Source organism: Seriola aureovittata, chromosome 24, assembly GCF_021018895.1.
Source record: "Seriola aureovittata isolate HTS-2021-v1 ecotype China chromosome 24, ASM2101889v1, whole genome shotgun sequence".
In the NCBI taxonomy this organism is placed as follows: Eukaryota; Metazoa; Chordata; class Actinopteri; order Carangiformes; family Carangidae; genus Seriola; species Seriola aureovittata.
Genome location: NC_079387.1, coordinates 360,614 through 388,593, shown reverse-complemented (window position 1 = coordinate 388,593; position 27,980 = coordinate 360,614). Strand labels below are relative to the sequence as shown.

The following is a 27,980-nucleotide window of genomic DNA, read 5'->3' as shown; positions in this document are numbered from 1 at the left end:
CAACACTCGACACGTTTAATGAGCGCTGCATGAGTCGCAAAACTCACGGAGGCAGAAAGAATTGCACCGTCTCTGCAGAATCTGCCTCCTTAAAGGAAAAGTGCAACATTTTACTGGAGAGGACAAAAACAAATCTTTGACAAGTTTCAAGCTACAGCAGGTTTTAGATGAGTATTCACCATTTATCAACACACACAGTGATTTTCATTTCACCTTGTTTTCCATTTTTCCGTTTTATTGAGACCTGGTGGCCGGAAACACTGAACAGATTTCAGATCTGCGACCCCGTCACAGCTGATGCAACATCACTGGAGAATGTTTCAATACTCGATCGGCGTTCGGTACAAATATATAAACTCAGATCAGGTTCATATCCCAAACAGACACAGGAACACTGCAGCGGCCACAAAACATATAGAAAAGAAACGCCGAAAGGAAAACAGGCATACAGAGAGAAAACAACAGAAGCGTCAGAGCTGATTGATTATAGTCAAAGACAAAGGTGCTTCTTTAAATACAAACTTAACAAAACCTAGATCATAAGAAGATAACTAGTTCTTTAAAAATCACATCTGAAGCCCCAAAGTTCACAGGTTTACTGCAGCTGAAGGAAAACACAGAAACATCCTCTGATTCGTTAAACACAAAAAATAATTCATTTGCTCTGAACTCTGCAGACGTCAGAACCAAACGTAGCAGAAAAATGCACCTTTTGTTGGACTTTCCGGTCGGAAATGATAAAGTCATTTGGTTGCCATGGTAATATGCAATTTTCTGCAATAATCTTATAACATATTTTATCATTCTGCGACATATTTGAGTTTGATCTTTCTATGTGGGAGGGTTTAAAATAGGGAAAATAGACGTTGCACTTACAAGAAGTGAAAACCCAGAACACAACAAGAGCCCGGTAATGGATAACACATCATCTGTGTTCTTCTGCAAGTGTAAAAAAATAAAGGTATATCTTGCATTAGCAGATATACAGTACCTTTACTGCAAAGTTGCAACGTTAGCATCGGGCTAACAGTTTTTTGGCAAAGCAAATCAGTGTCAAAAGTTCTTCATGTATGAAACCACGTCTGCTTCACTTCGATTGATTGAAGACATTTGTAAAAAAGAAAACATCTGCTTTGCCTCCTTTAAATAGAAATGCCACCGACAGTCAGTCGAATAAAAACTGCCGCTTAGAAAATGGAGGGGACAAAGGTGAAGGTCGTGAGCACAGTCTGTTCAGTTTGGGGGTCAAATCAACGTTAAAAGATGGAGGAGAGGTCAGAGTTCACAGTATGTCTGGTTATGTTCTGCAGTGGTTTAGGTCTCTGATGTCCTGAGGGCCGTAGTGACAGAAATCACAAACCAACACGGAAAGCTTGGACGGACAGAATATTAACAGTCAAAATGTGATAGTTTAGGATGGTAAAGGATAAAGACGAGATGAGGAAGAGGTGGAAAGAGATGAAGAAAAAGGGTAAGAGGTAGAGAGGAGATGAAGAAGAGTACAAGGACAAGCAGAAGCAGAACAGACGTAACAAGATCCAGATCCTTCAGTTCACTCTTTGACTTTCCCAATGTCAGAATTCATTTGACCTCTGGTGCTCGTCAGTGTTGCATCAATACTGATCCGAGACTCCGAGCAAGACCACACCTAAAGATGGACGGCTGGGGAAAGCCTAGAGATTCACAGTCGAACCCTTGGTGTCCATCCCGAACATCGTGTCCATAAAGTCGGCCGCGCTTCAGACACAAAGTAACTTCCGCCACAAGCAGAAGAGTTCCCCCAAGGTTCAGACAGCAAAGTCTCCGTATCCGGTGGGGCAGAAGGCGGCGCTGCGCAGGGTGTCGAGGCAGTTGACGAGGATGAGCGTGCCGGTCAGGTGCTTCCACCTCTTGGTGATGGGGTTCCTCATCTTGTCCAGGCCCAGGTGGAGCTCCTGGATCACGTCTCGATAGCTGTCCCCGACGTGGGCGGCCCACGTCAGGAGGAAGTCGTAGGCGGGCTTCCACATGGACTGAGGGATTAGAAGAGGGGTCAGACGGAGGGAAAAAAGGAAGGTTTTTATTGGACAAATTCAAATTCTAGCCTGTTTCATGAAAACCTTCCTCAGGTGTCTCACCTCGTTGTCCAGAAGTCCGTTCTTGTCGCGGTGCGGAGCCTCGTAAGCCTCCATCTGCTGTCTGGACACTCGGGCCAGCTTCTCAGCCAGCTCCCTCCACCGGGACGCCACCTCCACCGCCGTGGTCAACAACACGAAGTCCAGCACCAACCTGGCAACCAGACCCTGGCAGTCCATCTTCAGCAACGCCTGACAGAGGAAAGAGAGACAGTCAGAAGGGTTTTAATAACACAAAGCCTGTCTGCTGTTCGACTCACACCGGTGGTGAATGGTGAACGCTCAATCTAACAAGCAGAATTGATTTGCCAACAGAGCAGCACTGAACTTTAATACCCCGGGGTTTTGGCTAACAAAGCGTAGCTTTAAGAGGGTAAATCAAAGTAATTGCTCCTAAATCCTCTTTGTTTTCTTTGGACATTTTAAAAGAAATTAAATTCTTGAATGTGTCCTCCAATACAGAAGTATCCGCTGGTCTAAAACCTAGAGATTTTCTGTGACGTACCTCGTTTTACAGCTTGTACTGTCATATTGCCCGCTCTTAATTGGACACGATCTAAAATGCGGTCGACCCGAACGCACTCAACCGATATGATGCGCCACCAACATGATGATGAGCAGCTGAGTATCGGTGTACGTCCTAAAAATTAAATGACGCGATGATGGCGACACACTGTGCGACCAGGCCCGAGCCTCACAGCATTAGAAAGGGACTCTAGACCTGATTAAGTATAATCTGCTCAATGGGGGTCATCAGTCAGTGGTTCCCAACCCCTATGGGTTTAGATCCCTTTAAGGATCTTCACAGGTTTAATATGTGGCGAGCACTTTAACCAAAGGGATTTTTCTCTGTTTCATTCGGGGGATTTTGAAGACCTCATGGGGTAAATATGAAACCTATTTCAAAAGACATGAAATGTGGATTAGAGGAGATGTTTGTGTAGACGTTATATGTTTTTAAATCATTATAAAATCCCTCCAATTTCTCCTGTAGAAAACCTGCTGCTGTGAAGTGAAATCCCACTGAGATCAGCTGTTTATCTTTCAACCGGTCCCATGAGCAGAAAGACAAACATAAAAGCTTAAAAACACAGTTGTTAAGGAGGAAACAGCTTTCTCTACGAACATGATGCTGAAGCTCTTATAAGTGATGACAGGCCGCAGGCTGCTGCTGTAAATATCATGTAACCCCGGATAAATGAGGGTTAAAAAATACGGAGCATTAATAAAAGCAGCTGAGCGGAAAATAAGCTGCAGGCATTTTTTTTTTCTTGTTGAAATGCACAATAGTCTTTTTCCCGAGACCAAGAAATGCAATGCGTGCGTGTGTGTGTGTGTGTGGCTGTCCATAGATAAGATTTTGGTTGAGGAAAGGTACTGCACTGTCTAACATACACACACACACACACACCTACACACACTTCAAAGTGATGCTGTCCTGTGGTGATACCTTTCAGGTTCTTTGCAGGGGAGGGTTTCTTTTTGCTGCCAGACCCAGAAACACAGAAGCGAACACACTCACGTTGGAAGATGCAGGATTTTGGGTCTAATCAGGCTTGAACAGGGTCTTATATAAAATCAAGCATGACACGGGTATTATGTACCATTAGGAGCTCGGACCCTGGAGGAGATCACGGACCGAGCTACAGCCACTGCAGACAATTAAAATGAGGCGACTAGAATCCATCAAAGCACCAACGAGGAAGTGGCGCATGTACAGTGTGGCGAATGGGAGTCTCAAAGAGCGTACTGGTGTCACCGTGTCCCAGGATCCATTTCAGGGACATGACACTAAAACAACAGGAAAACAAAGAAGCACATTCAGCTCCTCAGCCAAAGCTCCTGGTTTTAAAAAGTACCAGTCTGGGAGACTCTGTCATGTTCCAGGAAGGATCAGAAGCAGAGTTTCAAAATAAAAGCGATTTTTTTAATTGATTTTTGCTTTTATTCATGATTCATCGCTTCAAACATCAGAGTCGCTGCGGCATAAACACAGAGAACAACGGAAACCTTTTGTTGTTTCCTCGTGCGTCTTGAACAGTGGCGTCAATTTCAAACTGATTTATCCTCGCAGGTCCTCCAGTGTGGACGGGACCAGACTCTTAGTGAATGGTTTAGTTGTTTCTGTGGCTCAATGGTTTCCTGGAACCAGACTGGCACGACACGGGAAGAGCCGAGAGAGGTTCAGCTTTATGCGAATGTCACCTCACATGGACGACAACCTGGGGGACGCGCTCATTTTCAAACGCTCGTTATAAATAAAAGCTTCAAACAAAACGGAGGAGGATCTGATTGTCTCAGTTCTCCACCAGGAGAAAAAAAAAAAACCATGCATGAAAACACATCAGCTGGGAAAGGAACAATTTTCTTGTACAGCGGCGACGTGAGAAAACAACCGTCCAATCAGAGCAATCACAGCTGAATCAGTATGAACAGTACGAGCGCCTCCTGTCAGTCCAATCCCATCTGACCGCTGCAACCTCCACACAGCGAACCTTCAGTTTATTAATGGCTTCATCAGATTAGGTCAGAGCAGAGCTGCGTGTTGTGTTCAGCGTTGCATGAAACTCTTCATCATCATCATCATACTCATCCTCATCATCGTGGAGGACTTCAGAGTAGATTTGTCTCCGGGCCTTCAGGCAGACGAAACAGGCGAATCCTGAATGTAACGTGATGTGATTCATCTGATGATTCACATCCACAGGACTATAGAGAACACATATATAAAGTGAATATATTGCTGATGCCACAAACCTTTTATATAAAGTCCATTAATACAAGGCATTAAAGACAATTCAAGAATCCATAAAGCTGTCCACACGATAAGAAATGTTATTCAGATTGAAAGGAGCTGTTTCAATCTTTAATGACATTTCCAGTTTGATTTTATTTTTGAAATATCTCTATAGTCCGCTGGACATGATGAGGTAAAACCCTGCTTTATCAACCAACTTGAGGCCCTGTCCTGACATCATTTATATGCTCTCATGTAAATCATTTCGCTGATAGCAGTAAAGTGCTCAGTGTGTGGCCAGAAAATGTACCAGTATAAATTATATAGGTTCTGCTTTCTTTTAGAGAAAACCTCCCGCTGCAGAGCCTCGACTTCATTTAATGGAGCTCGAGTGGTTTCCACTGATTCAGCCTCTCTGTCAGTCAGCTGCAGCTTCAAAGCAGCACACACACACGCACGCACGCACACACACACACACACACACCACACACACACACACACACACACACACACACACGCAGTAGTCTCCAGCGACCAAAACACTCTAATCTGAATTAAAAAGAAGCAAATTTCATGCTGATTTCTCTCCGTCAATCAAGTTTAAATTCATGATACTAATGACAGATTTCCCGTCACGCTGCTGTAACACTGAAACACACCAGTTCATACGTAATAAACAAAAAACATCATATACTATCATTGAGGATCAGTTTCCAAAGTATTTAAACAGTTTCAGCAGTTGATTTGGTACTTTTTCATAGCATATTGTATGTAAGTATCTGAATCACAGCTTAAATAGTAAATGCAAGTTAATTCTTAACTAAAATTTTAAATGCAAAAAAATAATGTTGTCACTGAAGATCTTTGCTCCTGCAGCTGCTCTGTCTGTTGTTTTTCCACAAATGGTCAAAAACTGAAATATTAAACCTAATAAATCAACTTATAGGTTCTTCTGGAGGACATAAGTACAGGAGCCCTGAGGGGCCAAAAAAATCATCTTTTGACAGGATAATTTTTTTTTTCTTGTAAAAATGCATTATAGTTATTGAGGTGTTTTTCCTGAGACCAAGAAATGCAATGTGTGTGTGTGTGTGTGTGTGTGTGTGTGTGTGTGTGTGTGTGTGTGTGTGTGTGTGTGTGTGCGTGTGGCCGTCCGTAGATAAGATTTTGGTTGAGAAAAGTAGTGGTTTCAGATACTGCAGCGTCTAACACACACGCACATACATAACACACACACACACACACACACACACACACACACACACACAGAGTTTTTTTCATCTGTCAAAATAACCTCTGAGAGGCAAGTGAATTATTATTTATATTTATTTTATTTATTTTCTGGGAGGACAGAAAAAAATGAAAAATGACCCCCCCCCCCCCCCCCCCAAAAAAAAATAGAAAACTACTTTCCTCTCAGGGGTTGTTTTTTGACAGATGATTCTCTCTGTTTTCCCAGAAAAATAAAACAAAATAAAATAAAATAAATAAATAATTAATAATTCACTTGCCTCTCTGGGTTATTTATAGGCCTCAGACAGAAACTTAAATTTAAAAAAAAAATTGACACTACGAAAAATGACACTTTCAGGGCTCCCGTACATAAATGACATTAAATGAGATTAAACATGATTAAACATGTTTGATCTGTGGATCTGTAACGCAGTCAGACAAATCAAGGAGTAACTACAAAATAAAAGTGAGACACAGAACAAGTGATTTCATACAGGCATTAAAACATAGTTATTTCAGATGCAGATAGTGTCAGTGGGTTTAATTCAAATATGAGCATGTAGTGATGAGGACAGAGTCGCTCTTCACTGTAACTTGTTGATAAAACCCTGTTGGTTCAGGATCCTGTTGCAGAGAGGAAACAACAAAAGAAGCAGCAGCTGCTCAGACCAAGAGTTCACATGAAACCAAACCTGCGCCGCGTAACCACGGAAACGTTCACCTTTTACCCTGCTCTACCTGGACAGCGGTTTCCACTGACAACCGCTGACCACTGCAATCAACGCTCAAATAAGACTAATATATTATTCACCATTAATCACTTTCTCACCACTAACTGATGAATTATTAACCTCCCTATACACACGCCTGTAGATACGTTTGATTTCACCTGTCCTATAGTTCCCTATAGAGTCATGAAACTGTGCATCCATGTAAATGAATGAATTCTGTTCTGAATAAATGAAAATAGAGTGGTGCAGCTCCAGAGAGTCGGCTGAGTGAAATTCTAGATGGATGCACGATATTAAAAATCCTTGTTTGCTCCAGTTAATGATCATTATTCTACAGTCAGAGCTCAGTGTCTGATAGAGGCGCCTGCCTTTGTCTGGAGAGGACACTACGTGGGCGGGAAAACAACAGTACACATGTCCAAGTCTTTGGTAATGGAAGTGTATGACATGAATTTGATGCCAGGTAGGACAGACTGTCTGTTGCTCTACTTCTATTTGATTGGCTGTTTGCCCAACCCTGTTGTTGTCATTGGCTGTGGCTTGTAGTTTCTCTTGCAGAAGAGAGGAGCAGCGGTCACCATGAATGAAGTGGATTATCTACAGCACAAGTCTGAAAGTCTCATTTTAGAAAAGGTTGAGATTCAACCACCAGCTGCAGGAATAAAAAATGGCCGACTGCGAGCTCGCCTCCTGGAGGCGATGGTGCGTGGTGGAGAGTCGTGAAAATAAAGTGCAGATTAACCGATAATGAAAATAATCACTGCTGCACTAAACTGAGAATAATCAAATTGATGCTGAATAGCAATAAAAACAAGAACTAACTCTAGAAAAACTGTGAAATTATTAGCAAATTATAGATAAAGTGCTAATAAAATATAGATGGATTCGTTCGTCTTTTCTGCAAGTGACTAACACATGAGAGTGTGTGCTGACAGGAGCATATTCAAGCCTTAACTCAGTCTTTAAAGACAAGACAGGAAGGACCTCATAATCCAAAGGTCATGTTATCCCCAGTTATTAGAATGATCTATTTTTATCCTCTCATCCTTCATCTCTCTTATCTTTCTCTATGAGAGGCCGCAGCGTCAGAAAAGTGGATGTTCAGCTCAGTCTTTTCAAACCAGACTGAGATGATAAATTATTTCGGTTTTGAAACAACCTCACCCCTCCCTCCCCTCTCTCTCTCTCTCCCTCTCCCTGTCTGTCTCTATCTTGCTCCACCACCTGGCCGACGAGCACTTTGGCCTTCTGCTGTGATGTCCTCCGTCTGCTGATTCAGGCTTCACACAGGGTTCAGTTTAAATATAGACCGGGTCAGGCGAGGCACACACACACACGCACACACACACACCGTCAGGGTTCAACTCTTAAGCCGTATGCTGTCTGGGAATGAGCATGATGTGTTCAAATGCAAATCAGGAGCTCCTGTTCATGTAGGAGAGCATGATGTGTCGTTTAAGCCGGAAAGGATTAAAAGCAGGAGGCACCAACAGGAAACAGGAAGGAGTTTGTGCTTCAAAATAAAGGACATGGGATCATGGAGCGCACATAGGCACAGTCATGTACCTTCAACTCAACTGGGGAAAAAAAAAATCGGAATTTTGTTTTCTGGAAAAAGACAAGTGTCACCTCTCTCCGAGACAAACACTGCATGCTCAGACTGCAACAGATGGAGGTCAAAGGTCAGCGTCTTGCTCAAGGACACGTTGCCAGTTGTTGTTTTTAGCTCCAATTTACATTAACAGTGGCTGCAGAAAGTATTCAGACACTTTCACTTCTTGTTTCACTTCTTTACTATATTGTAGATTTAACTATAAGAGGATGAAGTTTTCAGTTTTTGATTTTGAATAAATTTGCAAAGGTTTATGGGTTAAAATAGCATTTTGATCTATTTAAAAGACGTGATCGTGCTGCAGGCTAAAAGACACTAGACTCTGTTCAGTCTCTGAAATAAAAGCTAACAAGACAGAGGAGGTTAGCTCCATGGTTCAACTCCCAAACCTGCAAATTAAAGCAAACCTCGCTGAAACTTGAAGGATATGGCGTTCTTAGCACACACAGGAAAGTCCTCTGTGACGCCATAGCAGCTTTATTACTCATTATTAATAGAGCAAAATAAAAAACAACTCCAGGTTTCTGTTCAGCTGTGTAGCCAGGCTGACAGTCATCGCTCTATTCAACCACGTGATCCTAAATTCATCACCTCCCGCGCTTTCATCCAATTTATCCTCAAACGCAGGGACCTCAGAAACAGCTGGAAATCTGTTTCTCTCCTCTCAACCTCCACCAACTCGAGGATTTCATTTAAACCACCAACCTGTATCTAAGACCCCATCCCAACTATTCCTCTGCTTACGGAAGTTATGATCTGTCTTTATTAACTGGCTGTGCACCACAGTCCTTTAAAGGAGCTGTAATTCAATCTCTACTCTTGATCCAGGTGTGTTAGCCAGCTACAGACTGATGTCATTCACTTTTCATCAAGAGGTAGTGATAATAATAACAATAAAAACTAAGAACATGGAAGGAAAAATATATATCTATAAATCTATATATATACAGGGTAAGCATTGGCATCATCTGGTTAGCCATTGAATATTGCATTCATGTAGGGGCCCCATATTTTCCCAAATACTTCCTGGGCCAACCACAGACCTCTATCTAACCTCCAGAGATCAGTTGTGTGACTTCCTACAGAACTGAAGTTTATCTGAGGATTCAGATGTGTCACAGATCGGGAGATCGGACAAAGGACTCGTCTCTGTACTTGTGTTTGTCGGATCTCGGCGCTGCATTTGACACCATTGACCATCACTTCCTGTTACAGAGACTGGAACATTTAATTGGCATTACAGGAACCGCACTAAGCGCTTTAAGTCCTATTCATCAGATCGATCTCAGTTTGAACACAATGAATCCTCACGCGAACGTGAGTTCAAAGTTCACGTCACACAGATTCGAATGAAGTAGTTTACTTGTTTTTTTTCTTTAAATGAGCTGCTCTGACCTTTTCTTTTTGAGTAGGACCTCCCCCTGCACATCCATCCCCAGCCCCCCAACGGCCGCCACATCTCTCTACTCTACCATAGTTACAGAGATTACATTTAAAAGCCAAGAAAAGCCAATGTGAGTATACGACTCAAACAACATGTCCTCAAGCAGGACGACTCAAAACAAATGTAACTAGTAATGGACCAAGAATAGATCCCTGTGGCATCTCATTAACACCATCATGTCTCTTATAACCAATTAAGTCATGCAATTAAACTAGACATATGACAGCTTTGAATAATGCTGTACTCTCTGTAAAACGCCAGACTGCCAACTGGATCTACAGCTGCACATTGTCTTCATCTCGTCCCCTGTTTCCTGCCTGGTTTTGATGCTTCCATGTTATTAACTAGCAAGATGTTTCTGATCTATAAATAGAAAAGCGTCTGCTCCATAAGAGACTAAAGTGTATATCGTGGTGATCTGCAGGAAGGCCCCGAAGCAGACGGACAGACGGAGCTGACAGCTGACTGGGCGGCTGTCAGCTAAATGAGATGGGAGAGGGAGGGAGGGGTGGAGAGATAGAGCAAGGTGGATGATGATAGTGACAGGTAGACAAGAAAGAGAGAGAGAGAGGAGGAGAATATAAGGCAGGTGGAGAAGGAAAGAAAGGAAAGAAAGAGCCTATCATTGAATATTTTGCAGATAAGCATCTTGTCTTTCTCCCTCTCCACCTTTCAACACCTCTTTTTCAGTTACTTGTCATCAGTCTCATTTGCCAAATATTCAAGGTACTTCAGATGTGGCAGAAAAACAAATATAAGTGCTAAAAAAGAAACATCTATCTCCTGATTTGTTGAGTTTAGTTCCTATAGTTTGAAAAGTCCCATCAGTGCTTGTCTGGCTGGAACAGGCTGATTCCAGCTTTTTACTTTGGATCAATCTCTCACTTTGTGGAGCAGGTTTCTGAGCAGAGTGTAACAGCAGGATTCATTTTGAAAAAATCCTCTCTGCTTCTGTGCGGGGTTGGACTCCCTGCTGAACTGACTCCACCTGACAAGCAGTTATTTTTCCTGAAACCATCTCAGCTTTAACAAACACCTCTGCTGCTCCGTCTCATCTCATGTTTCTAGTTTTTGGTCCATTAAACCTGCAGCAGTCAGGTCTGGATGAAACAGGTTGTGCTGTTAAATATTCATCACTTCATCAACAGGCCACTTTTTATTGGTTCTCACAGGGGATGTCTGAACATTCATAATGAAGTTTAATTTTCCGAGCTCACTGCGGTGTTGTTACTGTTACATTTTACGACTGAAGGCCTTGGTTTTAGATGGAAATCTACAAGCAGGGGATTGATTACCCCCCCCCCCCCCCCGCCCCTGCATGGATCTATTATTAAATGACACTCTCCTCCACTGACAAGCACAAGGGACGGCTTTCTCATTTTGTCCTCTGCCTTTGTAACTCGAGCCGTGGTGTTAAAAGATCTGCCGAGGCGGTGTCAGATGCCCCCCACCCCCCCACCCCACCCCCCAACCCCCAGGCCTCCAGCTCAGCTCCTGATCAATGGCAGCTCACATTTCACGTGGGAACACCTGTCGGCTAGTGTGGCGGAGAGGGGGAGACGCGACGAGCCGTTCTTGCCCTGAAGACTATGAGAGTGCTCGCTCTGCTGCGACACTTTCATTTTTTATTGTCGCACACAGATGCACAACTGACGTCACACAGTTACAGATGAAATACAATTTCCACTTTTGCAAAGGGAAGAAATTCAATTTAAAGTCTGGAGACTAAAAACTGTGCAAGAAAATATCACTTTTAGTCATATTTATCCATCTTAGTTCAGCTTGTTGCCTTCCTAGCAACAATAACATACAATTTGATGTCTCCATTTCTCTGTCTACAACCCACAATATGAGGATATTGTGGTTCGGCTTGGTGGCAGAGCCAATGGGATCAATCCACAGGTCTGCTCTCTTCACCAAAAGCCGTGTCTCGACTTAAACTGATAAGCTGAACACATGTGTGACACACTGAGATTAGAGGTTTGTGGTGCTCCAGATAAAAAGAGGAGGCTGTGTCGGACAAGCAGAACTGAAGAAATGAATAAAGTCAGTGTAACAAGGTGAGGAAATCAGAACAAAGACCACACCTCGTTCTTCAGTCACTATCCTGTAGGTGTGTCTAAACTCTTTTCTTTTCCACTTGTATCACTTCTCACATCCCACCCACTGAATCCTTTTCTCTCGCTTCTTTGCTTCCTCCTCTCTCATTACAGAAACCACAGGGGGGTGGGGTGGGGTGGGGTGCAATGATCCCTGGAGTCTCACTCCCTGGGCTCCTCACCATGACGTCCTTCCAGTCATCGATCCCATCCTGCGCTATCATGTCTGCCTAAATTCAAGCATGGGTCTTTGTGAGTGAAGTAATTTAACGCTTTGAATTCGACTTGTATTCGTAAGATTTCACACAATAGTTAAATGGATTTGAGCAGATAAAAGCCACATTATGAAGAAGAAACAATGAAAGCCTTGTTTGCTAAATGAGGATTTTAAAGCCACTAAAGGAATGTTTTATTGAGTAAGAAGAATTATATAATATGGGCTGTTTCTTTTTCTGCTGAGGAGAAGATTTGGTCATTTAAGCCTGGGTGACACACTGGATCTCGTTCTTGCAGCCTGAAGACAATTCACTGCTTTGCAGGGGGGAAAGTGTCGCAGGACACACACACATTCACACACACACACACAGCCCAAAGTGATTCCTAACAGTTGAAGCAGCGCAACAGATGGAGCACTGACTTTTTTACAGCAGGACACAAGACGTGTGCCTGGATGTAAAATTTAGGTGAGGTACTGAGCTGCTCCTTTTAAAAAACTGACTGAAATCAAATGAAGAAGAGGCGTTCAATGTCAAGTTAGCCCAGTTCACCTGCCAGAGCCTCTGACGGCTCGTGAGATGAGGAAATTCCAGATGAGTGATCATCTGTCAAACAGCCGACAATTACAGGTGTTACGTTGAAGTTTGTTTCGCAGCTGATTTGTGTTTCGCCCTACGTTAACCTGACCCCAGATTCTGCAACACCCAACCACACAGGGAAATGGGACGAGACAGAAACGGATCTGTGTCAGTGAACGTCACGATGAGGAGCTCAAAACCAGTCAGAGCTCAAAATCTGTTCTTCTGTGGCTGCGTTCAGCCTGGAAACATCATATGACGTGTAAATTTCATGTATTCCATGTATCGGTCTAACACTTGCATGTGTTGTAAACTTTATACTATGTGGACAAACTGTTCCCAGGAGGGTCAAATTTCTACATCGTCATAGGGGATGAAAATGTTTTTAGCTTCAAGAAAATTGCTGGACTTCAATAAAGACCATTGAAATGTGTCCTTGTTTCACTTTCTAGCTAATGTTAAAAAAAATGGAGCTCAATGGAGTTAAGGATGAAGCCCAGTTTAGAGATATAAAAAGCCCCGGCGCTCTTTGTGCATGCAGCAAGTCAAGGAGCCTCAGCAGGAGTTCAGGGTAGCCTCCAGAATAAAAGCCTTTTATGAAACATGGCGGAGATCAGTCAGATTATGGTGGAGGTCACATGACTTTACAGCAAAACAGGAGAAGGTAGTTTCAGGTGCGTTGCTTTGAATAAAAGTGTGAGGTAAAAAATAAATAAAAGCATGGACAGCAAAATGAGTGACTCTCCTTTACCTTAACAGCTGCTGTCAAAGTCCCATTTAGCAAGGCACTTTACCCCCAGCTGCTCCGGCGGCCGCCAGCTGAAACCTGCGGCCGCCCCCGAACACGTCGCTGTGACAAAAGTGCGTGCACGCTTCATCAACTCTGCCTGGATAAACACCACTTGGAAAATGTACTTTGCTAAAGTACTTTTTGAATAATGGCGTCTAGCGAGGGAAACGTCTCGGGACTATTTTGGCTCCCCCAGGGTGTCGGCGCTGTCGGAGTAGAAAAACACATCGAGGCCTGCATGCGTCCGCATGACAGAGCTGTTTTTACTCAAACTGCAGTGAAAACAACTGCCCCCCCACCCCCACGCCCTTTATTTTTCATGTGATGGCTGTTCCTGCTGTGAGCCACCTCAGGCTACAAGACAAGTTGCTTAGCATTCATGTGACTGAGCGTGAGGAAAAATCCTCCCACTTCACACTCAGGTTTTGTCACCTTGGGGGCTGACAACCTTTTTGGGAAACCCACGGGATTCCTGTGGGATTCCCATGGGATCACATGACTTGGACGGTACAGGAAAAGAAGATATGCAGTTCTAATAGGAATAAATGCTATTTTGAACTTAACACTAGTCGTTCAGTTGTCTTTTTATTCACTGGTGGCAGGTTACTGGTTGCTTGCAGGCAGCCACCTGCAGGGTCGGGATGGGAGTGAAAATCCACCCTTTATGTGACACTGTCTGACTGCAGCACACACTCAAGTGGAAAGAAATCATGCAGCTGATGCTCTAATCAATCAGACAGCGAGCGACTCTAACTGTTTAGGAAATTAGATTTTTGTTATTTTCAGCTTCAACAAAGCTTAACTAATGATGCAGCAACCAGCTGAGAGACAGTGATGGAAGTCGCCTCTTGCTCATAATGTTCATCATTTAAGCTGCTGCAGCAGTGTTATGGTAATGCAGGACATTTTGCTTTGAATGTTATTTCAGCAATAGCCTGTAACAGTTGGAGGATACAGGAGGATGGCACCATCATTTCTCTGCTCAAGGAAAATTCAGTGATTGTGAACTCACTACTCTTTCCCAAAAGATTATGCAGTTGTCATTTATCAAACATAAATGCAAATTATTCTCTTCTAGCAGCTTCTCAAATGTGAGAATTTGCTGGTTTGGATGTTTTTTTATATTATTATAAATGGTTTATTTTCAGGTTAAGGACTGATGGAGTAATTTAAAGATGTCATCTTGAGCTTTGAGTGCTCTTTCCCTCTTTCTTCCAGCATTTCATAGCCAAAAGTCTAAATGTCAAAACTCCGTTAAAGTATACAGGAGGTACTATATAGAGATTTAGGTAAATGTCACTCTACAAGATCAAACTTTAAGGTTCCTGTCGAGTCTATTGGGATGTTTGTGACTTAAAAAAATGGAAAAGTAAACATATATAACAACTCTCACACATCACAGCCGTGTTATTCACACGCTCTGTTTGTCTTACCATCATGAGTTCCCTCTGGAAGGACTTCCTCTCCTTGTTCTCCATATTGGTACACTCCTCTTTGAGTTTCTCCAGAACCGACGCCACCTTCTCCGGCTCGTTGTCCAGCTCGGTCCGGCAAAAGTAATTCAACGGCAAATTCCCATACCCCAGGGCATCTGCAAACGCCCTCCAGTTTCCCACATTCTCCATTAAAACCGTCCTCACGGTTGCGTAGATGTACGTAAGGAATTTGCAAGGCTTCAGGATCTGCTCCAGCAGCATGGTGGTCGTTAGGTCCGGCCCACACCAATAAATGGGCTTGACCTTACCCAGAACCAAAACGTTCTTCGCATGGACAAGCCCCATCTTCCCCTGATAGTATCCAATGTACCACTCTTTGGTCCGCAGCTGCCCTCGCAGTTTGATTTTCTCCTCGCTTAGCAAAGCAATAACATCACCCTTCTTGTACTCCAACAAATAGGTGCTCTTGTGCTGCCTGATCACCGTTTTGATCAATTTGCCAAATTTCAGGTTGGTAATGCACCGGTCCTGAAACTTTGGGTATTTGGAGGTGACAGCCAGCGGTGAGAGGACAATCTTATCCACCTCTTTCTTCTTCAAGAACCTCCTCTGACCTGTTATCCTTGCTCCGGTCTTTGGCGGCGGCTGTGGAGTTTGGACACAGAACTGGGTGAGGATACAGTCGAGGGCGTCCTTGACTTGGACCCTGAGAGTGAAGTCTGAGATGCTGTTGGGGTTGTGTGATGTTATCATGTACAGGAGCCTGCTGACCTTCCCCAGTTTGACCTGAAATCCCCTAATCATCCCGGTGCCCTCGCTTGCCTTCACCTGGTAGTTGGACATGTTAGAGTACAATCCCACACGAAGGTCCTGAGGGTGTCCCAGTATGAACTGGTGCTTCCCCCACAGCTGTAGGGCCACCGGTGGAGTCGACGTAGCCTGCCGACCCACTTCGCTTACCAACAAGGTCTTGGGGGCGCAGTCGTGCCCAAACATGGCCACAACTGTCTTGAAGGAAGGGTGGATGTGCTTGGGTCCATAGACACCCAAAGTCACGTTCCTATGCACATGGTCCCAAACAGTCGTATTGTGGCTGATGCACTGAGACTGAACCACAACGGCCAGATACATGCAGGGCTCTAGACTGTCCAACTGCACCTGGACTGTATCTTTATAAATGTAAGCATTAGGGATCGGTATGTAAGGCCCCTCTTTGCAATCGCTGCGAACACAAAGCACTTCAGCAGTGTGACAGGTCTCTTTCTTCATAGTTACTGATACCTTCATCTCCAGCGTGATGAAGGACTTGGTTTCCATGTTGTTGAGCTTTATCTCCACCACGGGGCTCACGGTGGAGCAGTGGTCTGTGTTGAGCTCCAGTGGGGGGTCCAGTAAGGCTTTCAAGGAGATCTGCTGGTAGTCTCCATGGCTGACGTGGCCCTCGGGGATGTGTACGCTGATATGGGTGTCTGGAAGCTGAACTACCCCTCCATTACTGTCCAACCTGCACACTATGTTGGTCTCCACCGGCTGTGTCTGGCCCCACCCAGGACTCTGGCCCAAGGAGTCGAGGTCATGGCAAGACCTGGCTAGCTTTCTGTGGTTCAACCAAGCAGTCCTAAAGTCCTCCCTGCTCTGAAACTGCTCCGGTGAGGGAGCCTTAAGGCCTGTGAAGAATCCCGAAGAAGGTAAGGTTGGATTAGATTGCGCCTGCAGAACAGACAGCTCTGACAGACTATGGGAACGTTTACTCCTGAAAAATGGATTATCCCTGTGGAGGTTAGGGACAACCTCTTGGTTTGGGCAGGTGGGGGTGGTATTGTTAATATGGTAGCTGCTGAACCCATTGGTCATGATAGTGCTAGTGTTAAAGTTGGAGCAGGATGATGGAGATGCAAGAGCGTCAAACAGAATAAGGTCAGCTGAGTTCCTTACACCTATGTCCTTGCAGTTTTGATCTAATGGACAGATAAAGGGGTTCACAGAGAAGGGGCTGTTGTTATACATTGGGGAGGGCTTCAGGGTCATCCCTGTCCACTCCCCCAAACCTCCAAACTCCTTTGACCCTTCCTCGTATCCCTCCCCGAGACTGTCGATCATCCCACTGTCGCTAAGCGATGAGTTCCTGAAGTTGACCGGCTGGACGTAGGCGGCTGGGATGTAGCCCATTTCCGTGTTGTTGTGGGCGTACCACCACTCTCCACCTGATGTGTCCAGCACATAAAGGCGATCACCTTTGGAGAATTTCAGCGTGGTGAAGCTGCTTGGGCAATAATCCTTTATGGCGACAACTTCCTGTGCAGCTCCGTAGGAGGAGGAAGTGTCCAGCCTTAAGGCACTGGGAGAAGGCACTGGAAAGGAAACAGATATTAGACCAAGTGTTTTGTAACTGGTTTGGACCTATTCTAGACTATTACTAAAAATACTGCAGTTACCTCATATTCTTACACAGATATAATGGGCCACTTCAACTAATGACCAGACATAAAGTTTGCTGATCAAATGGTTCAGTGGTTTTTGAGGGAATCTGAATCCTTGATTGCGTAACCAAAACCTTATTTCTGATCATCTGGACGCACCTACAACATTTTCAGATCACGACTTAAATGTAGGAGCAGATCAGCTGCATAATTTACTGCATGATTTACTATTTTTAGTTCACCTCATTAGCGTATATAGAGCATGTAAACAGAGCTGTAATGGAGTGCAACCAGTGAAATGGAGGAGCAAAAAAATGTATGTTTCCAACATATGACTGAATAACTTATTTGCAAAATATGAAAAGCAAAAAATTTAAACAAACAAGTATAAAGTGATGAACAAATAAACAAATTTAAATGACTCAAATCTGAAATAATTAAGGCTTGAACAACTTAAAATGTGGCAACATCTGACTGAAACACTGACCTTTGACATCGCTGAGACTGGCCCCGGTGACCCCTTCACTGAGGTCGATGAGTGTCCCCTCAGACTTACAGCGAGGGAGGATGTGGTTGTTGTTTGTCACTCTGATGATTCGATGGGCAGCCATCGTAAACGTTTGCTCACTGGCAGCTTTTCATCTGGATGGGAAATAAACACATAAAGCATTTAACATGGGTGCGACCAGCCAATTTAAAACACATCTGCATTCAGGCGTATAGCCGACACTTGAATATGAAGCAAATTCCTGAAGCAACGCTGGAGCGGGAAGCTTAATTTTCTAGATCAGTAGCACAGTTAACGGCAACAAAGGTCAGAGCACAGCAGCAGAAAATAAGGTTGACAAATATCACTGCTTTTTTGAAGTAACTGAGTATGAAGGATGTGCTGTGGGAAGAAATGAGCTCCCAGCTGAGCAGGAAGAAGGTTTTTTTCCAAATTGATGTAAAGAACATAAGATGGGAACTCAGAACAAGAGAGATATGAGCTAGGGGAAGAGAAATCGAAAAGCAATAATGAAACCAAAAGAGATTCAAGTTTTGAGCGAAAGTGTCAATAAAGAAGCGAGCACACTTTTCAAACACTGACATTTTGGCCATGCTTTTTTGCAGCAAATAATAGAATGTGGGTGGGAAAATGTGTGCATGCTATACTAATGCTGACCAGTGTGACTATATTCAGAAACTAAGCCTCTTATCTGACCTTAAACGGTTTTGCCAAAAACATATCTGTTATATTCTCCCATCCAAAATTGAATAAGTAGAACAAACTGCCTTGAAAAATACATTTGCAAATACACTATGTGGCCAAAAGTATGTGAACACTCACTCTTCCACTTTTCTGGTTTCAGTCTTTCCACCAGTTGCTACAGAGATTTAGTCCAGCACTGATGTTGGGTGGAAGGGCCTGGCTTCCAACTGGCATTAAAGCTGCATCATAACAACATTTGCAATGGCAAAACTGTGCTATAAAATCCATTAATTTCAATGAAAGTCCATCAGTCAGTAGATTCGCTTAATTTAACAGTCTTTAACATACAGTATGTCTTTAAAATAAACCGCGTGAGCTTCCTGTCCAGTTAGCTAACAAGCTAATTAGCCAGCTCAGCTTTATTCACTCTCTAATAACTCTTCAATGAATGTCATGATGTGCAGTCCTGAATATAAAACACCAGGGGCAACTAAACTGAGCTGTTGTGGCTGACTTAGCGCTACCATTTCTCAGCTAGCGACTTACTGCAGCTATCTTAGTAGCTACAGTAGTGTAGCAACTAGCCCTGTGAGTAGTGCATATGTGACCAAGCTGCTAGATGCAAATATCTTTCAAAAAACGTGCAGGTTCATTTTGCTGCACCAAAGTGGGATAACTATTTCTTTATGGAGCTTGCTTTGTGAAAACAGTCTTCCCAAACTGTTGGCAGTGCACTATTATCTAAAATATGATTGCATGCTGTAGAAATACTTTATATTTAGAGGAGTCCTGCATATCAGCGTCTCTCCCTCCTCTGGCTGCACTGCTCTGCGTTTTGAGTATTTACGTCTCTGATTTTATCGACCAAGTTACCAATTTCCTTGTCAGAGTTGAGCTGTGATTCAATTTGTGTATGAAAACACAAAGTCAGCAGAGGACTGTAATCTGATTAGAGAGGCAGCGAGAAATTGTTTTGCAGCAAAACGTTCCCTTCAGTCACAAGACGCTTTATTATTCCTACAGGATGTGGCGAGTGGCGGCGGCGGTGGGAACATTTGCATCCGCACACTAATGATGCCATTTTAATCTGATTAAAGCAGCACAGACTGTAGAGGCTGCCGTGTAAATGCCTTTCACTGATTATCTTCATTAGAGCTTTAATGTTTGGAGCTGAGTTTCTGCTCAGCGTTTTCACGTTAAACATAAAGTATTTTCATTCATATGCACTTTGTGCCAGCTTCTTCTGTTTTCAGTCAAAACTGAAGAAAATCACACAGCAAATTAGCTTTTATTAACCAGATTTGATATCAATTATTCAGAGTCCCCCAGGACTGAATACAGATGTTTTTGTCTCCTCATACAGCTGATATGTCTCGGAACAGCTGGTCAGAACTTCCTGTCTCTACACGCATCAATGCAAAACAACCAAAATGAACTACAATATGAAAAATAATTTGAGATCTCATTATGTTACTTCTTATCGAACAAAAAAATAACCTGACTGTCATTAAAATCTGCTATTATACACACCACTATAGCTCATGACCATTCTCCTAACCCAAAGCCAAAGAAAGCTACTGTTAATTCAAAGCAACTAACTCAGGTTTTCGAGGGTTAAAGATCAATTTTCAGCAGAATGTTTTAAACTGTGCTCTGCAGAATATTCTCATTTATTAGCTCTATTCAAAGCAAGCTTATGAGGGTCCCCCAAGGACATTTCTATCTAATGAGATAAAAAAAATCCATTCCTTCTTCTTCCTTCGGTCTTTTAACAGCAGCAAAATTATCAAGTAGACAGCGCATCACCACCATAAAATTAAAATGAAGTGAAACTAGATACCACAGGAGGCAAAGAAGACATCAGGCTGTGTACACATTGTAAAAATCTGTGTTTACGTATAGCAGTAATCCGATTTCTCCGCTTTTTAGTCAGCTTTGCATTAAATCATGTTAAATATGACTGCGGATATGAAATGCAGATATTCTCATATGACTGTAAGAAATCACCTTTCCCCAGGAGGAGTCTGATTTACTCCAATCCCTTTTTTACTAACGTGACACTGAAAAAATCGGGTTACTGTACAAATTCCAGTGCACTGAATGATTTATCACCATACTATCACGACACTCTGTATCTGTATCTACTTTTATCTCATGCTTTAAAACTCATACTTTTTCAAAAACAATGAAAACTTTTACTGCTACTCCAGTTGAGTCCCAACACTTTTTCAACTCTCCAATGAGCCACTACAGTCTTTATTCAAACCTCTGCAGCTGAGCACTGAGCAGATACTGTACGTTCACACTTTAGTCTCTCGTGCTTCGAAATGAAAAATACTGGAAATTGGAACTGTTTCAGAGCAGCTCCTCGTGGGAAGCTGAGTGAAACTGTAGCCGAGGAACGAAGGGAAAGTTAGGCTTGTTTAATGGCTGCATCTGTTCACATGGGAGCTGATGCTGAAAGCCAGGCAAACTCCTCTCCGAGCGTGTGGCTCGTCGATAAAAACCCCGTCCTCCCGCTCCAAAGTGAGCACTCAGCGGGCAGCGATCAATAACGCGCCGGCTGACAAAGACACTGTCACCTACTTTGATACAACACTGAGGTGATCCCCGGTAAATGCAGCAGGATGTGAGAACGACTCTGAGTGAGAGGAATTGGAAGCAGCTGTTCCCTGCGATGGGAAACGCAGCAGGAGGCTCAGTTCAGAACAAACTGGATTCCTCCGAACGACCCCTGCAGATCCACTGCAAGACGAAACCCTTTGTTACAACACAAAAACATCCAGGACCTGAGGGAAGAAAATGACACGAGCCAGAATGAAAACACAAAGTTAAACAGTTCTTTGAACACTCTGCATGTGGCCTTGTCTGCAAAAAATGAGACTTTCACAGGCAGGATTCCGCACATTCTATAGATGCCGGATAATACCACAAAGAATATACAGCATTTGGGGAAATTAACTTTTGTTGTACTTCACATCAGCAGAGAAATTTCAATTAAAGAGGGAGAGGAAACTCTGAAAAAAGGAGCTTCCAGGGGATCAGCAGCAAACTGCTGGAGGGCTTGTGGGTTAGCCATCCTCAAAACTGGAGACAGGGATATTTTTTTACGCCACTGGTGCATTCGTATCTGAGTCTGTGAAATTATTAACTCATTTCAGTCAGGCTGACAGAGTGATGAAGCGGCGAGGACGCCGGGGAGTCGAAAGTTTAATTAGCCGCGAGTCAGCCGGCCCTAATCCCCCGGATGAATGTTGCTATAATAACCGTTCGCAGCAGCCGTACGCAGAGTTTATCGCCTCGCCATCGCAGCTGTTTAAAATGAGACGATAACAGGATGGAGCACCAGACACAGCAGCACAGACCTGTTAATGTGTGGCTGGAAACCAACATTTATCATGTCAAACATTGTACTTAATGTAATATTTATATTTAAGTCTCCTTAGATTTTCATCTAACTAGAGTCCCAGCCTCACGCTCGTATCCCTCCGCCAACCAGCAAAGTTGCAGCAAATATCGACACAATCTCCTTCATGAGTTACAGCATGAGTGTTTTTGCAGAACATTATGATGTCACAGTGAAGCTGACCTTTGACCTTTTGGAAATAAAACATCTTCACTTCATTTTATCCTTATAGACATTGAGTTAAACTGTGTCTACTGTGTATAATTGGTGGATGAATTTGTGAGTTATGGCCAAGATGTGTTTTGTTGAAGTCACAGTGACATTGACCTTTGACCTTTTTCTACCAAATTCGAATCAGTTCATCCTTGAGTCCGAGTGAATGTTTGTGCCAAATTTGAAAAAAATTCCCTCAAGGCGTTACTGAGATATTGTGTTCACAAGAATGAGACGGAAAGACAAGCAGAAAACATAATGGCCAACGCGGAGGTGTTCCTTTTCACTCTGGTTTTGGCTGCAGATGATAAAACCTCCAAAATCTGATTCCTCTATTTACTGTATAATGTGAGTTTCTGCTTATTGATTATCTTGGTCTACACGGACTTTTTCTTTCTCTTTCTCGTTTTAAAACGAGATTGTTCAACTTGTTTCACTGCAGCTTCTCAGATTCCTTCTCTACATTTCCTGCTTGTGTCTTTGAACCAAAGTAAAAACCATCAAAACTGCTTGGCTCCGTTAAAGGTCAGCTCTCTCATCTATACTGCAGGAAACTGAGCGCAGCCACTTTGGGTTTAATTCCGCCCTGACCTCAGGAACAGAAACACATTCTGGTGGAATCAGGTGCAAAAATGGCTGCTCTGCTGTGGCCTGCGGCGATGCAGCTCTGTTCCCAGCATGCACCAGGGCATGTGTTCACACCTGGAGTGGCAGCAGAAATGAACAGGAGCTGAGGGAAAAAAAATGTCCTTGGAAGTTTGTCTGTGCAGAGAAAGTGCTCGGCCATTATTACTAGTTTCACCTTTTATGTCTGTTGAGTCCTTTTAATATTGCATGAGTTTAACTACTGTCCCCTGTGGGCCACCGTAGGTGAGGAGAAACATGTGGATGTTTTATGATAAAGCAAATCTCAGTGTTTGCTTGTTAAGGTGGACTAATTGGAAAACCCTTCAGGAAACTGATTCTATCAATGATTTACTACTGTGCTTTACACAGATAGAAAAATCATGGCCATAGACCTCTACTGAATCTATCGCCACTGCAAAATATGAGGGGACGCATCCAGCTGTTATTTGACTGCTTGGGGGTGAGACCACAGCAGAGTGTGATGGTGAAGCTCCTCTTTGCTCCTCTCTTCACGAATCATCAGATCATTAATGCAGCTTTGAGGCAGGAGATATGTAATAAATCAAAGATCAGCTGTCACTTTTCCTTCTCTGAAATGTACGATACGATGTCATTAACCTGCATTTATTTAGGGCTCAAAGTGGTGTAGACTGCCTGCGACATATATGGAAATAATTGATCCGAATCAGAACCAATGAGTCATATTCCTGCGGGTGTCCAGGTGATTCCTACATGTTTTCACCTCACAGACCTGCTGATAATCTGACCTGCAGAACTAAAAAAAAAAAAACCTTCCACTTGGCATGTGGTCAAGTACATTACTCAGCGGCGCCGCTCTGCCCCGACCGCCACCGTTCATCACCGGAAGAAATCATCTGAAAATATCACAATCGCTGCTCTCTACAGTTAGGATGAATTTCCAGGTAAATGAGGCTGCTAAGTGCAGAGCGTTAGTGCCACTTCTTCAGCCGCCGACAATTTAAGAAGAGAGGTTCGCAAAATGGAACACGTCAGCAGGTCAGCGTCAGGGCAGCAGGTAGTTTCATTTTTTAACGTTAAGTGTTTTTCAAATGCAATAATTTACCTCCCATGTCTCTTGTTGTAGGAGGAAAAACAGCCAAGAAACAAATCATAAAGCATTAACAGACGGATGATCAAACGCCTTCTTGTAAATGGACTGTCAATGTGCTACAGCTGATTAATGCAAGGAAAATGTAAAAGCAGCTAATTGTTTCATTAACCAGCATTTATAATGCATGTAAAAGGTTTAGCATCACGGTTATGTGCTATAATGTGATGTAGTACATTTCAGCCATTTATGTTTTAATTTGAAAGGTTATTAGATAATGATGATGTATTTTATTATCAGTTGACCTCGTTTTGTGCTTGACTTTCTCCTCAACCGAAACTGAGCTGTGACACAGTCGCAGGGTGTTTAACTGAGCTGTAACGCACAGTCGCAGGATGTTCCAACTGAGCTAACGTAAATTCGCAGGATGTTTAAACTGAGCTGTACCGCACTGTCGCAGGGTGTTCCAACTGAGCTAACGCACAGTGTGTGGGTGTTTAAACTGAGCTGTAACGCACAAACGCAGGGTGTTTAAACTGAGCTAACGCACAGTCGCAGGGTGTTTAAACTGAGCTAACGCACAAACGCAGGGTGTTCAAACTGAGCTAACGCACAGTCGCAGGGTGTTCAAACTGAGCTAACGCACAGTCGCAGGGTGTTCAAACTGAGCTAACGCACAGTCGCAGGGTGTTTAAACTGAGCTAACGCACAGTCACAGGGTGTTCAAACTGAGTTGTAACGCACAGTCGCAGGGTGTTTAACTGAGCTAACGCACAGTCACAGGGTGTTCAAACTGAGTTGTAACGCACAGTCACAGGGTGTTTAAACTGAGCTAACGCACAGTCACAGGGTGTTCAAACTGAGTTGTAACGCACAGTCGCAGGGTGTTTAACTGAGCTAACGCACAGTCACAGGGTGTTCAAACTGAGTTGTAACGCACAGTCACAGGGTGTTTAAACTGAGCTAACGCACAGTCACAGGGTGTTCAAACTGAGTTGTAACGCACAGTCGCAGGGTGTTTAACTGAGCTAACGCACAGTCGCAGGGTGTTTAACTGAGCTAACGCACAGTCACAGGGTGTTCAAACTGAGTTGTAACGCACAGTCGCAGGGTGTTTAACTGAGCTAACGCACAGTCGCAGAGTGTTTAACTGAGCTGTAACGCACAGTCGCAGGGTGTTAAAGGGACGATAATTCATGTTGGTTTAGCCGACAGCGTGTCATGTGGCAGTGCAGCTGAGAACACGACTGTTTCCATTCATTCAAGGACAAAATACACACAGTATCTGGTGGAAAGCATCATTCTGATGGAAAATAAACCCAGAAGAGGTCCTTGTCCTGGAGTCCTTGAACGCACTAATAGAGGCAGCTATAAAAACGCTCACTCTGGAAACACTGCAGCAAGTGGTGTTTTACACCTTCACCAGCATCCACACATACAGCTACAGACACGAAAACATCTCCTCATTACGCTCTTTAGGTTTCCTTATAAATATATTACTGTTGCACATTACAGGTGTAATTAGCTGGGACACTGCCGGGTATTCAGAGCCTTCACTTTCAGCTCTCAGCAGCAGGACGTGCTCTGTTTGATCTGTCACTATTAGCCGACTGAAATAAAATGAATCTGCAACTATGTTGGGAATCCATTAATAATATGACATTCTTTAAGCAAAGACTCTCAAATGTACTCCTTCTCTTGATCTTACATTATAGTAATACATACTATTAGTATGGATCAAACGATTGACATGTGGATAATAAAAGAGAAAGGCAATAAGCACTCATGTGTCACATGTTTATCAGAAGCTGCAGCCTCAGAAACATGCTATAAAGGTATTATTTGAACCAGCTCTGACTGAAACTGATCAGCATATAATCAATACACTGTATTTGTTAATGAGTTTGATCTGTTGCTGAGAGCAGAAAATAAACGCCAGCTCTGTGTGCCAACAAGACACTGAGGAGGAGAGTTTGTACAAGTGTGTAAAGGACAACGTGCTGATTCAAATACTATACATTGTGTGTGTGTGTGTGTGTGTGTGTGTGTGTGTGTTGTGCTGAGTGGCCATTCATTACAAAATAGAGTGCACCTTCACGTGGAGCTGGAAAACGATGACACGCTAGTTTTCAGGCTTAGCCTCAGGGGTGGAGACAACCGTGTGTGTGTATGTGTAAATGACTGTGTGAGGTTTTGTGTGTGTGTGTGTGTGTGTGTGTGTGTGTGTGTGTGTGTGTGTGTGTGAAGGTGGGGGTGTTTAGTGTCACTTTCACATGGGTTTGTGTTCATGCTTGTTGACAGAGAGGAGGAGGAAGAGGAGGAGGAGACTGGGATAAAAAACAAAAAAGATGAGGACGGGAGGAAGATGAGGATATGATGATGAAGAGGAAATTAGCAGGAGAAGAAGAGGAGGATGAGGAGGCAGCAACAGGGAGAGGAGGAAGAGGAGGAGTAAAGATGAAAAGGAGTAAAATAATTGCTCAAGGTGTTTGAAAGATGATGAAAAGATAAAGGTGAAGATGAAGGAAAGGAAAGGAGAAGAGGAGGAGGAAGAGGAGGCAGAGAGAAGAAAAAAGTAAAGATCCAGGAGAGTCAGGAAAGGAGGAAAGAAGAAGAAACAAAAAGAAAGAAAGTATGACAGGAAAAACCCACATTCCTCTTAGACCGTGTGTGTGTGTTTCTGAGGCTGAGTGAGAGAGAGCGAGAGCGAGCGAGAAAGAGAGAGAGGAAGGGAGAGAGACAGAGAGGATTTGCAGCTTATCAGATGACCTTATTGGCAGGGCTAAGGAGGTGCTGGAGACACAGGCGTGCACGCGCTTCCCTGCATGCGCACACATGACAATAGGTGCTGATATTGTCAACTGATCATTTCCAGTCACTTCTTTTGCCTCCTGCTGCTGCTGAGCTTTTCTCTGCAGCCGCCTGTGTGTTTATGTAATTTATGAATATTCATGTAGCCAGACGGATAAAAGAAAAGAATGAAAGAGAGACAGAACAGAAACCTGGTATTGAATTTAAACCTATAATAAATACTGAAGCGATACTACAGGAATACTAGTATATTATTGCCCAAATAAAGCACAACAAACCCCTATAAAGAACCATAAGGCTGACTATTAAGGACCATAACTCATAACAAGCAATAAAAACATTCAAAATTAAAACACAATCAATCTTACACCACTGCAGGAAGCATTAAATATTCATAATGTGCAATAAATGGAACTATAAACTTACTGTCAAGCAGCAAATAACACATGATAACACACTAAGAACATACAGAGCTGCGGAGAGAGATAACTGTGAACATCCCACTACAGAGATTTATCATGCGAGTGAAGCCGAATTTCTCTCTACACATTGTTCTGCTAAATTAACAATGAAGCAGTGGGAACAGTTAGTTTAAAGGATAATTAGCAGTAATAAAGTCTACATTTGATTTTAATGTGAACTGACCTCTTGCTGGCCGGAAGCCCGAGCGCTCAGAGAAGGTGCCAAGTGAGAAGAGGGTGAACCAGAGCTGATGGAGAGCTTCTTTCTCCTTCTCTCGTATTTTCTCGCGTCATTTGTCTTCAGGATAAATGATAATTAAAATAAAATAACAACGAGCAGAAAGATAAAAAAGTCAAAATAAGTCAAAATAAAAGCTCAGTTCCGGTCCCAGAAGTTTTCAGCGGTGACAGGTGAACCAACACGTCGGAGCCGCGTCCGTCTCCGCTCCGGTCTGCCGGAGGACTGGAAGGGAGCAGCTGTGTTGGATGAGAGTGGGTGACGTCACGGAGAGGGCGGGACCACACATGAACACACACGCCGTCCCCAACTGCAGTTGGCCTTGAAGGCTACTCAATGGCTTAATTAATTGATCAGTTCTTAATCATGTGATTAGATTATTGCAACCAAATAATGTATTACTCGTTACTCTCACGTGTTTTGTTATGAAGGGATACAACATGATCATTTATTTATTTATACTTATTAAATTATGTTCTTATGTTATGGCACTTTGAGATAAGTACAATTTTATACTCATAGCCTTACATATTTTTATTTCTTTATTTATATA

The 27,980-nt window shown here is 43.2% G+C and overlaps 1 protein-coding gene across 2 annotated transcripts; it reads right to left on the bottom strand.

The window, feature by feature from the left end:
• On the bottom strand, positions 1-27,653 carry sh3bp4a (SH3-domain binding protein 4a). 2 transcript variants are annotated; one of them, XM_056371034.1, is made up of 6 exons: positions 27,374-27,653; positions 21,189-21,391; positions 17,898-18,052; positions 14,988-17,341; positions 2,118-2,306; positions 1-2,012 (listed from the first exon to the last, which is right to left on the bottom strand). In XM_056371034.1, exons 3-6 carry the CDS (start codon positions 18,019-18,021, stop codon positions 1,788-1,790), a joined length of 2,892 nt encoding a protein of 963 aa, XP_056227009.1. In that variant the 5' UTR covers positions 18,022-18,052; positions 21,189-21,391; positions 27,374-27,653; the 3' UTR covers positions 1-1,787. The 2 variants fall into 2 exon arrangements, with proteins under 2 accessions (XP_056227009.1, XP_056227010.1); XM_056371035.1 differs by lacking the exon at positions 21,189-21,391.
• Between the last annotated feature and the right edge of the window lie 327 nt (positions 27,654-27,980).

Coding starts and splice junctions, on each gene's coding strand:
- sh3bp4a (XM_056371034.1), bottom strand. CDS start 18,021: ATGGCTGCCCATCGAATCATCAGAGTGACAAACAACAACCACATCCTC. Junction 17,342..17,897: donor CAGTCTCAGCGATGTCAAAG/GTCAGTGTTTCA, acceptor TTTCCTTTCCAG/TGCCTTCTCCCAGTGCCTTA. Junction 2,307..14,987: donor TCCAGAGGGAACTCATGATG/GTAAGACAAACA, acceptor TTCCTCTGTCAG/GCGTTGCTGAAGATGGACTG.